This window comes from Rhopilema esculentum, chromosome 18 (genome assembly GCF_057945365.1).
Source record: "Rhopilema esculentum isolate cy_ngs chromosome 18, ASM5794536v1, whole genome shotgun sequence".
NCBI lineage: Eukaryota > Metazoa > Cnidaria > Scyphozoa > Rhizostomeae > Rhizostomatidae > Rhopilema > Rhopilema esculentum.
Genome location: NC_142832.1, coordinates 1743057 through 1763784, shown reverse-complemented (window position 1 = coordinate 1763784; position 20728 = coordinate 1743057). Strand labels below are relative to the sequence as shown.

The 20728-nt window shown below is 35.3% G+C and overlaps 1 protein-coding gene across 7 annotated transcripts in view; it reads right to left on the bottom strand.

Annotated features, from left to right (window-relative positions):
- Positions 1-3818: 3818 nt before the first annotated feature.
- Positions 3819-20728, bottom strand: part of LOC135696748 (voltage-dependent L-type calcium channel subunit alpha-1D) — a 70691-nt gene continuing 53781 nt past the window's right edge. For all 7 annotated transcript variants that reach the window (XM_065216244.2, XM_065216242.2, XM_065216245.2 and 4 more), the window contains 21 exons: positions 20505-20612; positions 19882-19934; positions 19374-19419; positions 18662-18762; positions 17752-17953; positions 16981-17145; positions 16205-16312; positions 15701-15787; positions 14914-15030; positions 14415-14480; positions 13842-13933; positions 12880-13024; positions 11667-11794; positions 10877-10973; positions 10484-10688; positions 10013-10122; positions 9265-9288; positions 8930-9084; positions 7779-7929; positions 7242-7406; positions 3819-5931 (listed from right to left, as the gene is read on the bottom strand). In XM_065216244.2, the coding sequence (XP_065072316.2) occupies positions 5125-5931; positions 7242-7406; positions 7779-7929; positions 8930-9084; positions 9265-9288; positions 10013-10122; positions 10484-10688; positions 10877-10973; positions 11667-11794; positions 12880-13024; positions 13842-13933; positions 14415-14480; positions 14914-15030; positions 15701-15787; positions 16205-16312; positions 16981-17145; positions 17752-17953; positions 18662-18762; positions 19374-19419; positions 19882-19934; positions 20505-20612 (3132 nt within the window). In that variant the 3' untranslated portion in view covers positions 3819-5124. The remainder of the gene's footprint in view (positions 5932-7241; positions 7407-7778; positions 7930-8929; positions 9085-9264; positions 9289-10012; positions 10123-10483; positions 10689-10876; positions 10974-11666; positions 11795-12879; positions 13025-13841; positions 13934-14414; positions 14481-14913; positions 15031-15700; positions 15788-16204; positions 16313-16980; positions 17146-17751; positions 17954-18661; positions 18763-19373; positions 19420-19881; positions 19935-20504; positions 20613-20728) is intronic.

Sequence of the window (20728 nt, the reverse complement as noted above, 5' to 3'; positions counted from 1 at the left end):
ATTCTGGATAAATGTTTTATCTGGGAACCTGACCAGAAAACACTGTTACACCAGCCTGCAGAGGTTTAACAACCCAAGAAGAAGAGAATTGATAGTCAGCGAAAAATACTCACGTTTATGAAAAATGCAAAAGAATTGACTTTCTATTGTGAATGTTGAATTCTAATCTTCTCTATCGAGCAAGTTTCATCACAACTAGCTAGCCAAACAGAGAAAAGAGACGTAGTTTTGACAATGGATGCTGGGTCGCTAACACACTGTAGTGGCTCACTCTGTTATGGACTTGCCGCAGTGAATATCGTGTTTGCCGCGATGACTATCCCTGAAAACGTCATAGTTCTTATCGCATTGGCAAAACTGGCAAAAGCACGCATGTGGAAAGTGCCAAACATTCTCATGGCTTCCTTAGCAACAACAGACCTCTTAAGTGGCTGCATATCACAGAGCCTGTACGGCTACTTTCTCCTGAAGCAAGGACGGAACTACACCAACAACAACGTGAGCGGTGCTGATTTCTGGTTGCTGCTCATTCTAAATTATTCGTCCTACACCTTATGCGGTGCTTCGTTAATGCTAGTTTCCATCATGAGCATCGACCGCTTTCTCGCTATCGCTCGCCCTATCATGTACAAAGCGAATAAATACCGCAACCGCATTGTATCTGCGGTAGTTTTCTCGTCGCTCTTCTGCTTGCTGATACCGATTTTGAGATTCATCTCTTCAGCGACCGTGCCACTGTTTGTTTACACCGTGTCCGGTGTGATCGTCCTCTCACTTGCCGCGACATTCATTTCCTATATTGCTGTTATCTACATGTTCGTCAATCTGGGACAACGAAGCAATCTTTCCACATCCCGAAGCAAGTCAAACGTCGTACAAGAAGGTGAAACTACGCGAATCAGTGTTTCCGTTGCCGATTCTTCCGCATCATGTCGCGAGAAGCGCTTGACGAAATCCTTTGCAATGATCGCTGTTACACTTGTGGTGATGTATTTGCCACAGCTGATTATCAAACCGTTGATGCTTAACGCGCCAGAAGGATTCGAAAGCTTTCCCTTTTCGCTAGAGGACATCGCAAATACTCTACTCTACTGCAACAGTTTTGCTAATCCCCTCATTTATGCGTTTCGGCACAAAGGTATTCGCAAGGAGATCAACGCAATGTTTCGAGGTTTTTCTAAGCGAAATTGCGAAAGGAAAGTACCAGCCTATTGTGACGAGAAAAAGCGAAGCTCGGATACGTGCAGCAGCTCTGGGTCTTCAGGGGCTCCATTTCCAATCCAAGCTGACAAGATCATATTTTCAGCTTCACCTGTTGCTGATACTCATTTGTAAAGGATGAATTGTTGTCTGAAAATATCGCTAGAATAGTAAAATTATTGTTGTTAGTTTGCAAATAATTCTGTGGAGTTTTAAAACTATGCTATCCAGTCACATTAAACACTATTAATAGATAAGAGGGATTTTCAGAGAAACCATGTATCGAAAGGACATGCTTCTGAAGGTTTTTGCTAGCAACGTTGAAAGGAAATGTTCCCTGGAAGTAAAAATCACCTTTTACTTGCTTTTACCAACACGAAATAATGGAAAACGTCATCATATAACTTGCTAACACAAACATACAACAAAGGTTTTGTACGTTTAAATTTTATGGTAACAAGCAATGGTGTTATCCCTTCCCATTAGAGATTTTCAAATTTTACGGGTGTTTCCCCCTCCACCTACAGATTTTCAAACCTTACAGGTAACAAGTAGTGATGTAACCCCCTCCCCCCTACAGATTTTCATGAGTTGGTCGGCAGAATTGTTAGGTGATCAATGAAATTGCACGGAAAGAGGTAAATAGGAAAAATTGCTTGAAATGCTTTCCATTGTTAAATTTTCCTTTTCATGACTTAAAACAACTCTCTTGTTCCTGGTTGATAACGTTACAAAAGGAAGCGATTCCAGTGCTGAAGATAAGAAAATTACCAGCTGCTCTTGAATTGGAAATATAATGTGAAGATCTCTGAAATATTTTGTTCTACATTCTTTAAACTGAGACAGTTAAGGTGTCAAGTTAAGGTGGTAAACAAGCGTAAAGTAATGACAGCCAAAATAGTGTGCGTTCCTTCCGGGCATTTGAGTTAGACTGTTTTTCGCAATAGTCTTAATTAAGTAATCTACTTTTCATCTAAAGTGTTTATCTTTCAGAGGGATAGATTTTTGACGTCCAGGAAAAGCCGTAAAGATTTCACACGTTGTAATCTAGAATTGGAATAAAAATAGATTCTGTAGAAAATTACAGTATATTCCGGTTATAACGTACTTTAAGGGACCGGCGTATTAAGTTCGTTATATCTGAAATACGTTGTTACCAGGGAAAGTAAAAATTGACTCAAACAACACACTCCTTTTGCCGGAACCAAACGCACTAGTACGTTATATCGGGAAGTACGTAATAACCGAGTACGTTATAACGGGATTCTACTATAAACTGGAATCACAAATACAAAAGTCCAGAGGAACTCTCTGGAATACAAAAGTCTTAAAGCAACCTCAAAACCAAGACTTTGTTTTCAAACTAAATAGAAAACTTTTCAACATCCAAATCTGCATAGGTTAATGTAGTGCTTATTCTCCTTAATATACAAATTCAACATCTACATTAAACACCATAAAATTTCGGTTTTCCAGCAGGGTTTATTTTAACGTGCAGTGATAACCAATTTGTGCAGTGGTAAATCGTTATTGTACAGTGATAAACTTAAATTTTGTGCAATGATAAAGCTACAATAAAGAGATTTGCCATTGAAAAAGCAAAATTGAAGCATCTGCCAGTAGATACATAAAGCTTATAAAAGAGCATTACAATATTAAAAACGAAAACGTAACAGTAACAGTGATCATAATCAGGTTGGTTTGATGGGTGTGATCATGAAATTTTCAAAAGGTGACACCCAAGATTTCAAAAGTTTTGAATATGTGCAGTGATAAAAATCCCTTAAAATTAACTCTGTTTTCCAGCTAATTTTAATTATATTCTATAATGATGTGATAATGCATATAATATGTAAATAGTTATAATGTAGTTTATGATATGGAAATCACATAGAAAAATAGACTATATGAATTTTAAGATCAATTTTGAGTTGTATTATAGATAAAGGCAATAATCACACGTGTGTCAGTTGCTTATGTATGTTATGATATATGATAATGTGGTATACGTCGATCAAAACAAATTATTCACAAAGTGGAGCAATGATTTTTACCTTTGTGATGTTAACTTGGTGTGTTGGGATAAACAAGATCCATTGCTCTCAAAATATGCTGTCAAGGGCGTATGTGTCATATTCTACAAATGTAAAACAATATTGATAATTGAAAATGTAAAGCAAATTGTTTCACTGTTAATTGTAACCAAATTATTATCTTTTGTTGTAAGTATGTAACTAATTTTCACATATTCAAAATCACATCATGATTGCAATAAAAATCGAATGTTGCGTATATATTTAGTTAGTTCCTCATATTCTACAAAGACGTCTCACTTTTCTAGGAAAGAAAACTTGTTCGTTCCTATGTAGCTTATCAATGTAGATTATCATATATAATTGCTTCTTAACCAAGAATGAAACAAATTGCATGCAGATCTCAAAAGTAAGAAGATTTTGAACAATTTGCTAATTTATGCTTTGAGCAGCGAGTTCTTCTGGGTAGCCCACTGAATTTCCAAATGTTTACAATGGCAAGAAACTTCATATGCTCGACAATTAGCTAGACTGGGGGGGGGGGGGGGGGGGGGTTGGGGGGGGGGGGTTGGGGGGGGGTGTTGATTTCTTTCCATTTCAGCCAATATAGTTACATTATAGAATTTTGAATTGTCATACATTTGAAAGTTTATTTTCACTTTTAAAATTGTTTTTGTTTCTGTAGCTCAAAATCTTACTTAAAAAAGCCATGCGTCAATTTGTTGACCTCAGGGCCAAGCACTGGTAAGCTATCCACCGCTACAAAGGAAATCCGCCACCAGACTTGCGGTTTGAGTGCTGTTAATTGGCAAAGGGTTTAAACGAAGAAAGAAAAAAAACTTTTTTTTAATGCTTTGTCAGGTTCTAAAAATCTTCCCATATTGTCTTTAAAGAAAAGTTTTAATTGCGTAAGATTTGATTACAAAACGTCACGAATAAATATGTATACTATATGTATATGAATCTTAGATCGATAAAATTCTCAATTACAATTATAACATGGTCGCTCTGCTACGTATCAAATAGGCCCATAGAGGTTGGGTTATGGGGAAGGCAACATGCCCCCCCTCATAGCTTGCTGATTCAATGGAGGGGTGGGGGTGGTCATCATAATTTGTTCGAAGTATTGCCATGCAACTGCCTGGCCCCACCCCTAATCCATTTAAATTTCTATGGATATAATTTTACATCAACTCATACAAAAAATTGAAACTTACAAAAAACTGGTCGTAAAACAGAGAAGTGGAGAGGAACAAGAAACCTGGATTATAGGGGCAAGGATCACTAAAAGTGTCAGTTTAATCATATTTGTATTTTAAAAACTGCCTAATTATCTCTGTTTGCTGGCATTGAAAAAAGATTACCTGATCTGCCAAAAACATCAAGAATATTTCTCTCACTAACAAGAGAGGGTAAGTGGTATCAACATCATTTAGCAACAAGCAATTTCTCATTGCACATATGTCTGAAAGAATTGAATGGTGTCTTACATAAAATCACTATAGCCATTCAAAGGGAACAAAAAAAGGGCAGTTTGGATGTAGCTACATGTTTGGTTCAAATGACGTCATCTAAAGTCTTGGCTGTAATGTTGTAAACTGTAAATTACCTGACAATCTTGGTGTTATGTTAACTAAGTCTGCAACGGGAATTGAATACCAAACATGACGTCATCTGCTCATCACAATGTGTTAACAAATACCCATGAAACAATTCTCTGTCAACTAATTATCAAAGAATTCTATTTACAATAATTTATGCTAAAACCAAGAGTATAAACATTGTTATTAAAGATGTCACTGTAATTATTCCATTAAAAATTGAACTTCTTTAACGTCCATAACAATTTTCTGAAACGACTGGACTATGAAAGCTGACCACGAAGGATGTTTTAACACCATGTTTCATCATCATTAGCTTTTGGATCAAAGTCTAATACCCTGCGAGGTGCTTGTGCCGCGCGGTTTATTTCGCTTTGCAAAGTTCTAAGAAACTGCAACTCAATTGTATTATTGTCACTTAAAGAAGTATTATCGTTGTGAAATGTCGGTTCTGCTGCATCAGTGTTGGCTATTATAAAACTACTCAAATTATCACGATTTTTCCCTACACTCTCATCTGCACACTGTTTCTCTTCCATTGATAGCAATTGTAAATCTTCTAGGCTGCTTTCCGCAAGCTCCGCTTCCCGCTCAAACGCGCGTCGCCGCTTTGGATGTATCGGACTGTCATCTGATATCGCAGCGTGAAGCTGCTTACTTCGTCTTAGAGAGTCTCTTTTCTTTGCTATCTCGGACTTTTCACATGGTTCCGATTTAGGAACGTTAAAATCATTCCTATGTACAGTAACCTCAGTCGTTCCACGCTGGAATTCATTGTTAGAATTTTCAGCCATTGATGAGCATTCTCCGGACGGATTGCTCATGGAAGAAACCGACTCTTTACCTAATGATTGCCCAGAATACGTTCTTGGTCGTTGTATACCGGTAGCAGAGAGAATCAAGTCCGGAATAGAATCATTCGCTGCTTGCGGAAGAAATTGCTCAACGTCCTCCCTGCTTATAGACATGTTCATAATGTCTTCGTCATGTTCGACAGGAATTTCCAACTTAATCATTGGCAAAGAGACAGTCAAAGTCGAAGCACGTGGTCTAACTGGACGATGCCTCGCGTGAACATCCCCTCTCTCCTCCAACCTCTACGGTGCAAATAAATTTACATGATTTAGTATAGTATAGTATAGTATAGTATAGTATAGTATAGTATAGTATAGTATAGTATAGTATAGTATAGTATAGTATAGTATAGTATAGTATAGTATAGTATAGTATAGTATAGTATAGTATAGTATAGTATAGTATAGTATAGTATAGTATAGTATAGACTAGTATAGTATAGTATAGTATAGTATAGTATAGTATAGTATAGTATAGTATAGTATAGTATAGTATAGTATAGTATAGTATAGTATAGTATAGTATAGTATGGTATAGTAAAGTACAGTATAGAATAGTATAGAATAGTAAAGAATAGCATAGAATAGTATAGTATAGAATAGTATAGTATAGTATAGTATAGTATAGTATAGTATAGTATAGTATAGAATAGTATAGAATAGTATAGTATAGTATAGTATAGAATAGTATAGAATAGTATAGAATAATATAATATAGTATAGAATAGTACAGTATAGTATAGTATAGTATAGTATAGTATAGTATAGTATAGTATAGTATAGTATAGTATAGTATAGTATAGTATAGTATGGTATAGTAAAGTATAGTATAGAATAGTATAGAATAGTAAAGAATAGTATAGAAAAGTATAGTATAGTATAGTATAGTATAGTAAAGTATAGTATAGTATAGTATAGTATAGTATAGTATAGTATAGTATAGTATAGTATAGTATAGTATAGTATAGTATAGTATAGTATAGTGTGGAATAGTATAGTATAGTATAGTATAGTATAGTATAGTATAGTATAGTATAGTATAGTATAGTATAGTATAGTATAGTATAGTATAGTATAGTATAGTATAGTATAGTATAGTATAGTATAGTATAGTATAGTATAGTATAGTATAGTATAGTATAGTATAGTATAGAATAGTATAGAATAGTATAGAATAGTATAGTATAGTATAGGATAGTACAGTATAGTATAGCATAGAATGGTATAGTATAGTATAGAATGGTATAGTAAAGTATAGTATAGAATGGTACAGTACAGCATACGTATAGAATAGTAAAATATAATATAATATAATATAATAAAATATAATATAATATAATATAATATAATATAATATAATATAATATAATATAATATAATATAATATAATATAATATAATATAATATAATATAATATAATATAATATAATATAATATAATATAATATAATATAATATAATATAATATAATATAATATAATATAATATAATATAATATAATATAATATAATATAATATAACACAATACAATGCAATATAATATAATATACTTACCTCTTGGGGGAGATGTGAGTTGACAAAGCATAAAATTGGCTTGGAAGGATCCCGCAAAGCTGTTATCAAACTGTCCGTTATTCGAGTTGAATTTTTCTCTTCAACAAGGTCAATCCTTGTGGGAGGACTTTCTCCCCTAGGTGAAATATCAGTCATTCCTGTGGCCTAGAACAAGAGATAGATTTGTTGGCTGCAAGTTGGACCACTCCGACATTTTCATTCGGTTGTACATTTAGAGGCCTTAAAAAGTATCCACACAAATCTAGTCATTGAATCCCTTCGTTGTTCGATTGTTGCTAATTGCAAACACATTAAAATTCAAGGCAATAAACTAGTGTAAGAAGTTACATCAAAATTTATAGGGAGGGGGGAGAGGTAAAAAATGCCTCTGGCTGAAATGATGGCAATACTTTACAACAAAACAAATTACATAGTAAGGGTTTTAAAATTACCGTTTAATAAGAACAATTACCGTTTTAAAGTAAAGACAGAAAGGGTTATTAGACTATATACAAGGTAAAAACACAAATGTCTTACTCTCGAAATGCTAGACTGTCTCATTTCATCTTCATCAAAATCAAAGCTGTCTTCCGGATCAGTTAAAGTTCCGAGTCTTAGCGACCTCGATCGCCATTGCGTTCTTTTTACACGTGCGTCTGTTGGTGGCGTTTTATGAGCATCTTCAAGACTGTTGGGGAAAATATTAAAGCTTCATACTTGTGTCTGTGATATGAAAAAGCGTAAGTAGAGGGGGGGGGAGGTTGGCAGAAAGCAAGCAAAGCAGGGGGCCAGAACTACCTTGGATCAATATAAGCGGTGGAGTAGCTAGGGTTGGAAGATTGGAGGGGCAACGAGGAGTCCAACAGCAGAGGATCCGGGGCTTTACCCTGGGAAAACTTTTGCTGATCATACCTTTAAGAATTTGGGAAAACGCCCTATTTTATAAATGCGTTCGGAAACGCTATGGCTTTTTTACGTGACAATGGATAGCTAATCAAACACAATAACCGTCATATGTAGCTTTTTTGTGGCTGACCCGCATTCTACAACTGTCTATTTCCTTCACATTTCCTCTAAGTTTATATTCTGAATTGTGAAGGCGAGGAAGCGCTGCGTGAAAAAACTGATTTTCCAAAGATGTAAGCAAATATCTAACAATTATAAGCAGTATTCGGAAGTTTCAAACCAAGTCCGTTATCCTTGGAGAAAAATCTGCAAAATCCCGGACAAGATTTAAAATCCTAATTCATATTTGATCGGGAATTTCTAAAGAACGCAACGGACTTTTCTATAAAAACCCTAAAACGAGGGGATATTGTAAACCATTCAGTAGAGGTACAGACGAGGGTCCCCTGCGAGCCAAGCGATTTGCTTAAAATCTCAGAATATTTCTTACAGTCGTTTGCTTGTGGTCTTTAAAACGTTGTTTCATTTCAAAATTTCATTTCAAATTGGCACTTGTCTCAGACACCATCTTTCTAAGCATGGGGGGGGCGCAGCCCCCCTCGCTACGCTACTGAAGATAAGGGAAGTAGGGAGTGGGGGTCATAGAGTGCAAACAGACCTCATTCGACCTAACTTGCCCTATTCAATCGGGCATATCTAGTAGACAGCCTTAAAATTCGTGAAAGTATCTGCTTTTGCAATGTGTGGTAGGGCGTTGTTATTCCGTTACTTCTTTAACTTACCCTGTGAAAATAGGGAATGCATCAAAACTCTTTGACCTTCGCCTTTGAGCAAGATAACTCTGCTCGGGTTTCTTCTGCCCATCCGCATTGAGACGAAGAGGGTGAGAAGATGTTCTGAAAACACCAATCATCTTCCGAAGGATCGAAGTTCCTCTCTGCAAGAAGAGTTAAAGGGAATGAGAGAGCGACACCTATATGACCATGTTCAGTAATACAACATGCTTTTCATTTTGATAAAAAACAAAATGGTTTTAACTAAAAATGCCGACTTTCTGAAACTTAGAGTTGAGAGAAAATTCATTTTCTTTTAAGAATTTTATAAATAAAAACTGTACCTTCTGCGAGTTCCCTTCATGAGCCTGTAACGAAAACAATAAACATTGGATTTCTTCCAATAACAAATTCCAACTTTCATCAAGTTATACGCACTGACACCGGAAGGTTGTCACACCCTTAAATTTTAAAACAGTGGTAACATGTGCATTTGATACGGCAAATATTTTATATAAATCCAATGATTTTACTACCCTCATTCAATATATTGAGTTCTTTATCTATTTGAATATATCACCCAATCTTGTTAACACGTCATTTTGTAAGCTATTTTATAAGAATATTCATTACCTACTGAAAGGGTAGAAGAGCATAAAAGCTGAGATTGGCTCAACGTTTAAATTCCCCTTTATAAAATACAGTACGTCTCCGAGAACATCTTTCAGATAGACGCCTCTAATAACATCTTTCAGATAGACGCTAATAAAAACTAACAAGTGTAAGCAATGTGTACTAACATTTCTTAACAACCTCTTATACTGACGCTCCTCATGCGAAGGAGGAAAATTCATTAACCACCCGGCAGAAATCGGGGGTTTAGCATGCCTTAACATTTTATTAGAATCAAAGACGTAGGGAGCATTTCAAAAGTGGGCAGGGGGCATTTGTAAAAAGCAATATCTTTCAGCTTGAAAAAGGGACTTTTCCTCGGCACACGCCCAATGTGCCCGCGGTTCCTACGTCTTTGTCAATTCTAAATTTTATCAATACGCAACATCTACATATAATCAAATAAGATGCTGCTCTTACGGTTTCAGTAGAGGTACTGCTGCCTCGTCGTCTTTTCATTTCTTTGAAACTTTCGTATATCAGTTTCGCTGCATAAATTTTTCCAATCGTTATTTGTTGCGAGCTTAGCACTAGAATAATATGCAGAAATTATCATATTTTATTAATTAATCATATATCAGAAGAATAAATTGTCATAGATAAAATTTATGATGCATGGGCGTCGACAGTACCCTGTAACTCGCCAACTTTTCTTTGACGAAACAATTATATTTTTATAAAAATGACCAAGGAAGCGTTTATAACAGGGATGCCTTTATATTTTGTGGCTAGACATCCACTATTAAAAATACGGTTCAGTCTTCACTTCAGCACTCGGTTACAGCCACATTACATAGTTATCTATCTTACATATCTTCAATTTTCTATAAATTTTGCATATACAGTAGTAATAAGCATTGGAACATCTCAAGAAGCTCATCTAGTTCAAACCTGACTGCTCTGGAAGTATGACATCCAGCATCCTCTGTGTTGTATTGGGCCAAAGCTTGCGTATGATACGTCGAAAGTTATTATCTCTGAAGCAGCCCTTGTCTTTCGGTGTCATGTTCATCGAGGTTCTAACCAGTGCAAATAATGTTGTTCTGAACAAAACTGTGTTATCGCCGCTGACTGGCATGTTCATTCTCATCAAACGCTGAAATTTTAATAAAATCAATCAATTTTGCTTACAAAAACATTGAAAAAGTAATATTAGACTACGAACTTCACATCTCTTCGCATTGGGTCACATGTAAGATATGCTGCTCCGAGATACGATAAAAAGGGACAAAACCACTGCAAATGAAAGGCACTACTATGGAAAATGATCAATGAGCAACTGACCTTGTATGCAAGGAACTTCGGACATTTTCTTCCAAAGCCAACAGGAGGCTGCATATCGCACATAAGATAGTACACCTCAGTATGTGGAATTCTGCCTCTAAAATTTGATGTAAACAAAGATCTAACAGCTATATACTTATAAACGTATCAGTTTACCAAAAGAGTTCTCATAACAATTTTGCCAATCAGGTCGAAAGCACTAGAAAAGACTTTCTACAATCGTTTGTTTTCAACAGCCTGTGTTTCAACTACCATGGTTTGTTTCTTGCTAAAATAAACCTTTAGCTTGAAATAAAAATTCTTTCCGTGGATTCAAAAGATTATGCTGTTTCGTTCCGGAAACCTCTTCTATCGTAAAAAGTGTTTTTAGGAAATAGCGGCTATTGAGATGAAACGACATAGTTCAAAACCATTATTTATGTTCATAGACAATTTATCTTTAATTTTTCCAATTTCGCTTGGGTTTAAAAAAGTAAACATAAACATAGAGTTGGTTTAACCTGATATTTTTTTCTATCAATAATAAAAAGTTAAAACACAAAAGGTTGATACATTCTAGTGTGCCATCCAAAGCAGGAAAGGACATCTGGTCCCTTCTTTGGTTGACAATTTCCATACTTTAGCAAACAAGAATAGAATCTAAAGCAGCTTTATACCAAACAATACAAAGCCCTAAATTTTGAATATGGAATCCAATTTGGTTTTTTTATTTTTAAAAAACTTGATATTGCAAGATGAATACTTCTTTTCCGAAAGCCATTTCATTTGTGAACTGCTAAACTGTACTTACGAAGCGGAAGGATCATATTCAGACCAAACCCGGACGAACTCATCCATGTGATGCGGACCGAGAATTGATTTATCCCGAGTCAGGTAGTCGAAATTGTCCATAATGACAGCAACGAATAGATTCAGAAGCTGTTAAAATTGAATTTATCATTAGTAAATGTATGAATAAACCATTGTTAAGTATCCTAAAAACAGTTTCAAGAGCATAGCTACAAGATATATTTGTAACCTACAATCAAAACTTGAATATATAGCCTTTTAAGAATATCATGAAGAATTATTAGAATATTATTAAGCACCACAGGGACAGCAGGGCTTTTGAACCCTTCCCTTAAAAAAATTGGTATTTTCCTTCATTTTACTATCATTTCCCTTTTCCTTGGTACTTGATGTCCCTTGTCCGATTTGCTACCGGCTTCTCTAATTACTAGACTTCAGGCCAAGCAAGAAATGGAGGTTAAGAAAATCTGTTTTTCGGTAAATTCCACCAACGGTGCAAAAATAATTTATCAAACGAATCTTTTCGTTAAATATAATGTTTGAATAGTCGAAGAGGTCCTCTTGAAATAGCTCTTTCGAGGGAGTTTATTCCAGATCTTCCAGAATAACTTTTGCATACAATTTCAACAAAATTTAATTATTGAGCAGCCTGGATGAAAGGGTCACGAAAATGAAATGGGGGTAGGGGTAAGGGGTAGGAAGTAGAGGGTAGAGGGGAAGGGGTAGGAAGTAGGGGGTAGAGGGGAAGGGGGTAGAGGGTAGTAGAGTAGGGGGTGGCTGAAAAATGGATTTTTCAAAGCATAAACCATTACAGAAAATCCCTTAAACGTTACAGAAATTCCTTTTCATTCAAGGCTACTAAAAACAGACAGACGTTTCAAAGCAACGGACAAATAGTTCTATCCCGAAATTCATTTTCTACTGAAAAGGCCTTGTTCACAAACCACCAGAAAACCGACGGTTCCATTAAGGCCACAGGTGTCTGCAATACACAAACATCATTGTGTTTTACAAATAACTATTTCGATCACGCCTATTTCGATCCACAACTTGGTGTATATTTTCCTTCTTGATCTTTTCGGGCCTTATTCTGACGTTTTATAGTATGAAGGATGTCAGACGAAAAGCTTCAGCTTGCAGTAAGATCTCACTTTTTTTACTTACTGCTAAAGGCTCTGAACTGACACGATGAAATCTCTTAAAAAGAAACATACCAAAAAGGAGCAGAAGAAATAGAAGGAACAGAAATAGATGCTCGCTGCTATTGTCGATCCACATATTTTGCTCTCGTCATCATAACAAACAGCATGACTGGAACATGCAAGCATCACCATGTGCCAAGCTTCACCCGTTGCACACCTGTGGAGGAGGGTATTAATATAAATAAGCAATGTTTGCTAACAGCAAAGAGGTAAGCTGCTACGCAGTAACGACGGGGCCTAGTTGAAGCCAAAGAGGATAACATGGGCAAACCAAACCCTTTTTGGAAAAAAGCTTAATGGCTTTAAAAACTGTAAGGAAACATTTCATTTACACAAGCAAGGAGCAACATTTGATCTAATATAAAGGTTGTGTTTGGGTGCCATGTTTTAAACTCAGAAATGCAGTTTCATTTCATTTTCAGCATTTTTTACATGGTCACCTTGCCAGTGATATCACTTGGTTTCAAGAGGCCAAGTGAAAAAATTACAAATAGAAAATTAGCAATACAAAGCTACCTGCACGCTTACACTTATAATGGTACCAGTCTAAAAGAGTTGTTTACATGGTACCAGCTAGAGCAATTATTAAGTGATCTTAATCAGCCATTAGGCTACAATGTTCCAATAATTTCTAAGCATAGCAGCATCTCAACCCTCTGGAAAGGGAAGATCTGAGTGTCTGAAATGTGATGCATCGTAAACAAATTTTATTTTTTTGTTTTCTATTTCTCTAAGAGATTTTTAGAGGTTTTAACTTAAAGGTGATTCAAAATACCATATGACCAATTGATACAATACAATAAGTCTCAAACAGAAGTTTTTACTTCACAAATTCATACTTCGAAAAACCAACGACAGAAGACAAAGATTCAAAACAAAACAATTTATCAGATCGCTCGTGGTAATCATTACTGCCTAGCCTAAGAGAGATGAATGTTCTTTTACATCAACCAATAAATTTTTTTGTTAATTACCTGAAGAGGACTTGCAAAGCCTTCGAAAAGGAGGTGAAATTGTTGAAATCATTCAGTTGTGTTTTCCGGTCTAACTTAACTCTTCCAAACAGCTAAAAATAAAACAAATTGAAAATTTAAACATAATAATCATTACACGGGGAAAATGAATTTATAAGTTAAAACCAGACTTATTCGAAGAAAAAGAAGGCAAGAAAGAATAAAACGAAAAGAAATCAGAAGGAAGGAAGGTGTCATTTGTAGCTAGCTGAGTGAGTCTTCAGAATTCAAATTTTTCCTACAACTTTTTCTTCTAAAGATAAAAATTTTCATTTCTGTTTAAAGATAATACGATAAAGAAATTGATTGAGTAAACTAGAAACTTTTGATCCATCTTATATTGGGTTCACTTCTCTAAGATTTCAAATGAACTAGAATCATAACAATCCTTACACAGAAGGAAATAACATTTGTTAACTAGACTTATCTCATCAATTAAGTCAAGATTGTGCAGCTAGGAGCTTCAAAAACGTATTGCCCTCCTCTTAAAAACACGTGACTGTCCTTCATAAGATACAAAACAATGCTACTTACTTGCATTCCAATAACAGCGTATATGAAGAACAGCATCAATATCAGGAGCATGACATAGGGTAAGGCCTGCAAGAAGTAATGTTTAACAAATCAAACAGCTGCAAGATTCCTGGTATAGGATGACGTCACTTTACGTGCACCAAAGGGTCGTTAAACATTAAGCTGATTTGCATTGTTTTCATTGAAACAAACATATATCATCTGGAACAGTCCCAGTCCAAAATAACATTACACTGAAGGCTTCCTTCTGCCTGAAATGTTCACACAGATTTTTTAAGTTATCCTGCAAAATGTATGACGATTTTTACCAAAAAATCAGACATTGCCATTATCGCTGAATCCAGAAAATGAAAAGAAATGAGCCAAAAGAAAGATTGAACTGGATCAAATAAAACCTCAATTAAGGTAAAGCTGAAACCCAGCTTTGATAAAATGCTAGGTTTTATTTTCCTGCTTTGATATAAATTTAGTCGTACTGGCAAGAATTGAAATCGCAAACCTTAAAAGATTGTAAGAATGTCCATAACAAAACACGAATATTGTAGCCTTGCTTCAGAAGTTTGATCAACCTGAAGGCACGGAAAAGCCTGAAGAAACTCGGGTCGATAGTTGAATCCTGAAAGCAATAATATATAATATCAGAACGTTTGTGAAATGAAAAGCTACTCACGCCAACTAGAGGAAAAATATTATACACAATCGAAGAATCTGTCTCCTGATGTTTACAAATGTCGAGCAACGTCTACAAACGTGTCTTCTTAGGTCGAGCAACGTCTAAAAGCGTCGAACAGCGTCTACAAAGAGTGTCAAACATTGTCTATAAAAGTTGAACAACGTCTAAAAGTTTTGAACAGCGTCTACAAGCGGGTCGAGCACTGTCTTAAAACGTCGAACAACGTCTAAAAGTGTCGAACAGCTTCTACAACAAGTCGAGTAATGTCCAAAAATATCGAGCAAGGTCTGCAAACAAAGTCCAGCAACGTCTGCTAGCCTAGAGCGATGTCTACAAACATCGAGCACTGTTTACAAACGTCAAGCAACAACTACAAGTGTCGAGCAACAACCACAAACATCGAGCAACAACTCTGCTAATGTAGAACAACGTCTAAAAACTTCAAGCAACGTCAACAAAGGTCTAGCAAGGTCTACAAGAATTGAAGAAGGTTAACAAACGTTTAATTTTTTTTTGGTAACCTTTTGCAAACACTTGTAAATGTACAAAAGTGTTCCAAAGATATCACAAGCCCTTGAAACAGAATTATGGTTCTTTAAACAGTGTAACTTACATTCTTGTAATGGTTGACAAAAGCACCAATTAAGGTCATGAAAACAATTAAGAAGTCAAAGACATTCCATCCATCTCTGAAATAATTCTGAAAAATAGAACATCGTGTAAAAGGGAGCTGTTTAAAATAATATTTAGCTTAAAAGGCTAAACAGGTTTTTAATCTATTGTTAGGATTTAAATATACATACTCAGGTGAGCTAAATATTCTTTGACAGCACTAGGTTAGTCATGATCACAAAATATGTATAGTAATGGAAAGATTTCCTTTCATATGGTAAAAGATTTGTCTCTTGAACTTCCATTAATGGAAGAAAACTGTTAGAAATTTCCCCACAAGACCAGTGATGCAAACCCGAGATTCTTAATGTAAAAATCAACAAAGAACCCCAGCATATTTGGGGTTTCTTCGTAAACACCAACAATAAATTGCGTGATACACATCAGCTGTATTATTCTAGTAGTCAAGCCGAGGATGTGCTACCAGAGATACAAAAAACCATACCAGTTTGTAAGCAATGAGTTTGAGGCAGGCTTCTAAGGTGAATATCAGCGTGAAAAAGAGGTTGAGCATCTCCAGAGTATCTCTATACGTGGGACTCTCATCTGCAGTCTGACAAAAGTAAAGTGCTTTTTAAGACGCTGATACACTTTTGTTTTGTTTTCGATGAAAATTAAAACTCAACAGCACAAACTAAGACATGAGTTACACTTAGGATATACCAGGGGTGCATTTCAAATAGTTTTATTGGGGAAGTGGGTGAGCAAAAGATTTCCGGAGAAAGTAAAAATGCAAAAATGTTTAGAAGTCAGCAGATTATGTCAATTTAGTCTTAGTCATAAAATAATTCTTAGTAATAAACAAGAATATAAGACGGTCGCAATAAGATAGATAATAAAAGCACAATTTCGGACCAAGCTCGTGTGGCATTTTTCATCATATTGGCCAACATGATAAAAACAACTTCAAACAAAAATAAGAATGAAATTCGGAGAAGCACCTTAGAACCATCCTGATCTACAAACGAAAGCGTTTACAGCCCTTTCTACGCTGTAAACTTATAGAAAAAATTATAGAAAAAATTATAGAAAAAACGTTTAACGTTTAAAATTATAGAAAAAACCGGTAAAATAATGGTTCTCAGAAACTCATATAGGAGTGGATACTTTCAACACAAATCTGTAAACAAACACAATATGATTTGCATACTTCTGCAACATATTAGAGTATCATTAAACATTAAAGTGGGAAGTCTTCTAAAACTATATAGTATCTCCTACCGAAAGCATAAGCACAATGGCGTTGAGAGCAATCAGCGTCATGATGGCGATCTCAAACAGTTTTGAGTCTACAACTCGCCAGACTTTGTAGCAGACGCCGTCTTTGTTTTGTGGCATGAATCTTTGTCTTGGCTTTGCTTGTAGCACAAACTGCAGACAGGCTCGCTGGATATGCGAACAGAAAACAAACCATTAATCAAAATCATTACTCAGTACATAAAGATGGGTTTTAGATGGATAGCCGAATTTTCGTGTCTGACTTCTTATGAGTCTTTTTAACAAGATATAATGCTTTGCATCTGAATTATGAATATATATTCTAGAAAAAAAAATTAGTCAAGAAATGCTTTCAACAATTCAGAAGCAGATAACAATCGCCTTGACAGAAAAACCAACAAAGAACAGTTCACAAGAAAATGAAACGCGAAAAACCAAAAACGTTTTGGCAGAATAAATACGTGAGGACCCAATGATCACTCTGGAGTATAAAGTATGAAGTATAAAGGTATCAATGGAAGGTGCAAAGACCTGTGAAAGATCATGAATTGCCTCAAGTAAGTTAAATAGACAATGCTTTGCTTGTTTAAGAGAAGAATCATAACAAAAAAAGTAGTAGATTCGCGCTCCAGCACGGGGGTAATTGCATTTTCTTGTTAGCTAGAGATTGGTGCTTCGCTGGAGGTCTTGATCACCAATACTCTTGAGCATCGTAAAAACATAAAAAATGGAAAATAGAAGGTAAATCAGGGGGGGGGGGAGGTGAGGCGTTACCTGGTTTTTTGTTAATTCGCATCCAGTCAGCTCCCGTTCGCCTCTTTCTTGAAATGTGACAATGATCAAAGCAACAAAAATATTCAGGAAGAAGAAACTGAAGATGACAACGAAACAGACGTAGTACAGGGACATGTGCACACGGTTGTCTAGTACTGGGCCATGATCGACTTTGGTTGAATCGATTGTTATATGCATGACTCTGCAAACAAAAATAGGCAAGTGATTGGCGACTTTTGATTGTACTTGTGTACTATTATATTGAAGTAGTGAAGTCGAAAAGCCTCACAGAGCATTAGGCCAGTGGTGATTCATTAGTCTGTTTCATTCATTACTGCTGTCTCTCTTGTACTCTCTACTATGCGTTTTGTCTGTTTAAAACATTGTTTTGCGCATTATATAGAATTCACGAAACTATGAAACTATGAAATATGAAACTATAGCGCAATCAAACTTCCGTTTTTATTCTTTAAATTAGATTACTCCTGAAAATACTTTCAGTATTGTATCAAAAAGATGATGCAGCAAAATGATTAGTGAATTGAAACAAAAGCCATTATAAACACGTTCGTTCATAGTGGGACTGAAGTGGAATTGGCACTAATATAGACTAGAATTGAAGTAGGTGACTTAAATTAGTCCTGGTGTAGATTTCATAAAAAGGCGGCGAAAAAATCACTGATAGCTGTACAAAATCTTCAGGTCAGAAAATGAAGCTAGAGCTAGGGGACTGGGTAGGACAAGATCATACTGACGTCATTAAGAATATTACTAAACTGATTGGAACACAAAGCTATGCTTTATATCAACTGCAAGCATCAAACAAGCATAAAAAGTGTTGTGCCGTTAAAGGGAGTTATGCACATGGCTGGAATAGAAAGAACAGTCCCAAATACACATGAAGATTTACCTGGGCCAGTCTTCGCCAGTTGCAGATGTAAAAAGTGTCAGCATGGCAGAAGGCACTGTATCAAAATTGAATTCAAATGTTTTCCAGACACGAGGCAGGACCTGATAATAAAACAAAACTTTAAGTATTTTGCAAAGAAGAAGTACTTTCGAATATGGTGGACAATAGAAGGAAATTTAATATCTAAATCAGATACTAACAAAGATGGCAAGTCTCTCGTATGATCTAAATACGGTACATTGAGATTATATCCATAAATCATACAGATCTAAAAAATACAGTTAGTTTACCTTTTGATTATTCAATTAGCTACCAGTTACCTCTGGCGACTGAATGATTTCGATATCGTAACATATATATATATAATTTAAGCACTCTTTTGCATGTTTTACTAACAAAGAGAAAAATATTATTGAAGGGCGCCTCTGGTAATTCCCATACTGCCCTTCACTATATTACCCATTCTGCCCTTCACCATATTACCCATACTGCCTTTCACTATATTACCCATACTGCCCTTCACTATATTACACATACTGCCCTTCACTATATTACCCATACTTCCCTTAACCTTATTACCCATACCAGCCATAACTTTTACTTTTCGATTCTGTATATTTTTAAGAAAGTAAGATAGTTAAACGTTTTTATCTCTATATTAATATCTGCAATAAAAAATTCAAATACTAGATATGATAAAAATGATTATTACCGCTAGTTCAGAGAGATGCCAGTTTTTCATCATGAAGAATTCTCCCCTGTAGTAAAAATAACGACAGTCTATAGCAATATCATTAATGCAATGAAATGACGACTTTGAACAAAAATGAAATTAAAGTGCGACGTTTCAAGCATATCTCTTCATAAGGTAAAACAATAGGAGGAGTAACGGTACTCTTTTTAACTTATGAAGAGATATGCTTGAAACATCGTACTTTAATTTCGTTCTTGTTCAAAGTCGTTATTTTATGGTATTTTGCTCATTACTCGAAGTACAACACGCTCAACTCCATTGATAACCACTGTATAGAAATATCATATTTGATGGATTTCAGATGCTTCAGATTTGAAACCGGGGTCTTAAAAACCACAAGACTGCTAAAACAACCGGACGATTAAACTAAAGGTAAAAAATAGAAAATAATGATGATATATGCATCATATATGATAACAAGTTCAATTTTCAGCCACAAAATTGAATGAAAAATCAATTATCATACTGGCATTCCTCTCTGGTTAGTTTTGTGACGTCATTACAGCTTTGAAACTTGCCCTAAAAAATGTGATGGCTTGGTTAGAAGGGAACACGACATGGAAGGTTGACGAAAGAACAGAATCAAGAATATCAAGAGCCTTTTTACATAAGAAGTTTTGTGAAGTTGTGTTTCGGAATTTAGCTACAGCAACAAATACTTGCATATTTTTTTCAAAACAAACTTGAGCGGTAGCAATAATTGCTACAAAACAAACTTGAGCGGTAATAAAATAATAATAATTGAAACATAGACAGAAAACGTAGAAAAAGCTACATTGTTAATAAATTTATTTTTCAAGAGTGAAAAACGAAAAGGAAGTATATCCTAGCGTAGATTTAAGATTTATCACCCGCAACTAATGAGATAGAAAAACATTCTATGAAAGCGACCAAAAGTTGAGGAAAATAATGTCCTCGAAGTAGGCCAATTGAAAGCAAATGGAATCGCTTCGAACATGTCCCTGCGCCATTAGCAAAGTTGAAAAGGCTCGCCAAAAAGAGACGATTTCTTTCTAAACAAAAGTAAATTTGAACTCAGGTAGTTTTTAAAAGTATTATCATTAACAAAATATTTAAATTAAATCGTACTTGAAATAGATGTACACCAATAACAGCAAACATAAACAAACACAGCATGGTGATGATTATTATGTTTATCACTCTTTTCAACGAGAAAACCATGCACTGGAATACGACCTGAAAATAAAAATGTCATGAATTAATTTGATGTTACTTCTTCTTGTACAGTGAATGAGATGCAAGATAAATTCGCTGAAAACGTCGAAATAATCAACTTCCAAGGTGTTTAAAGC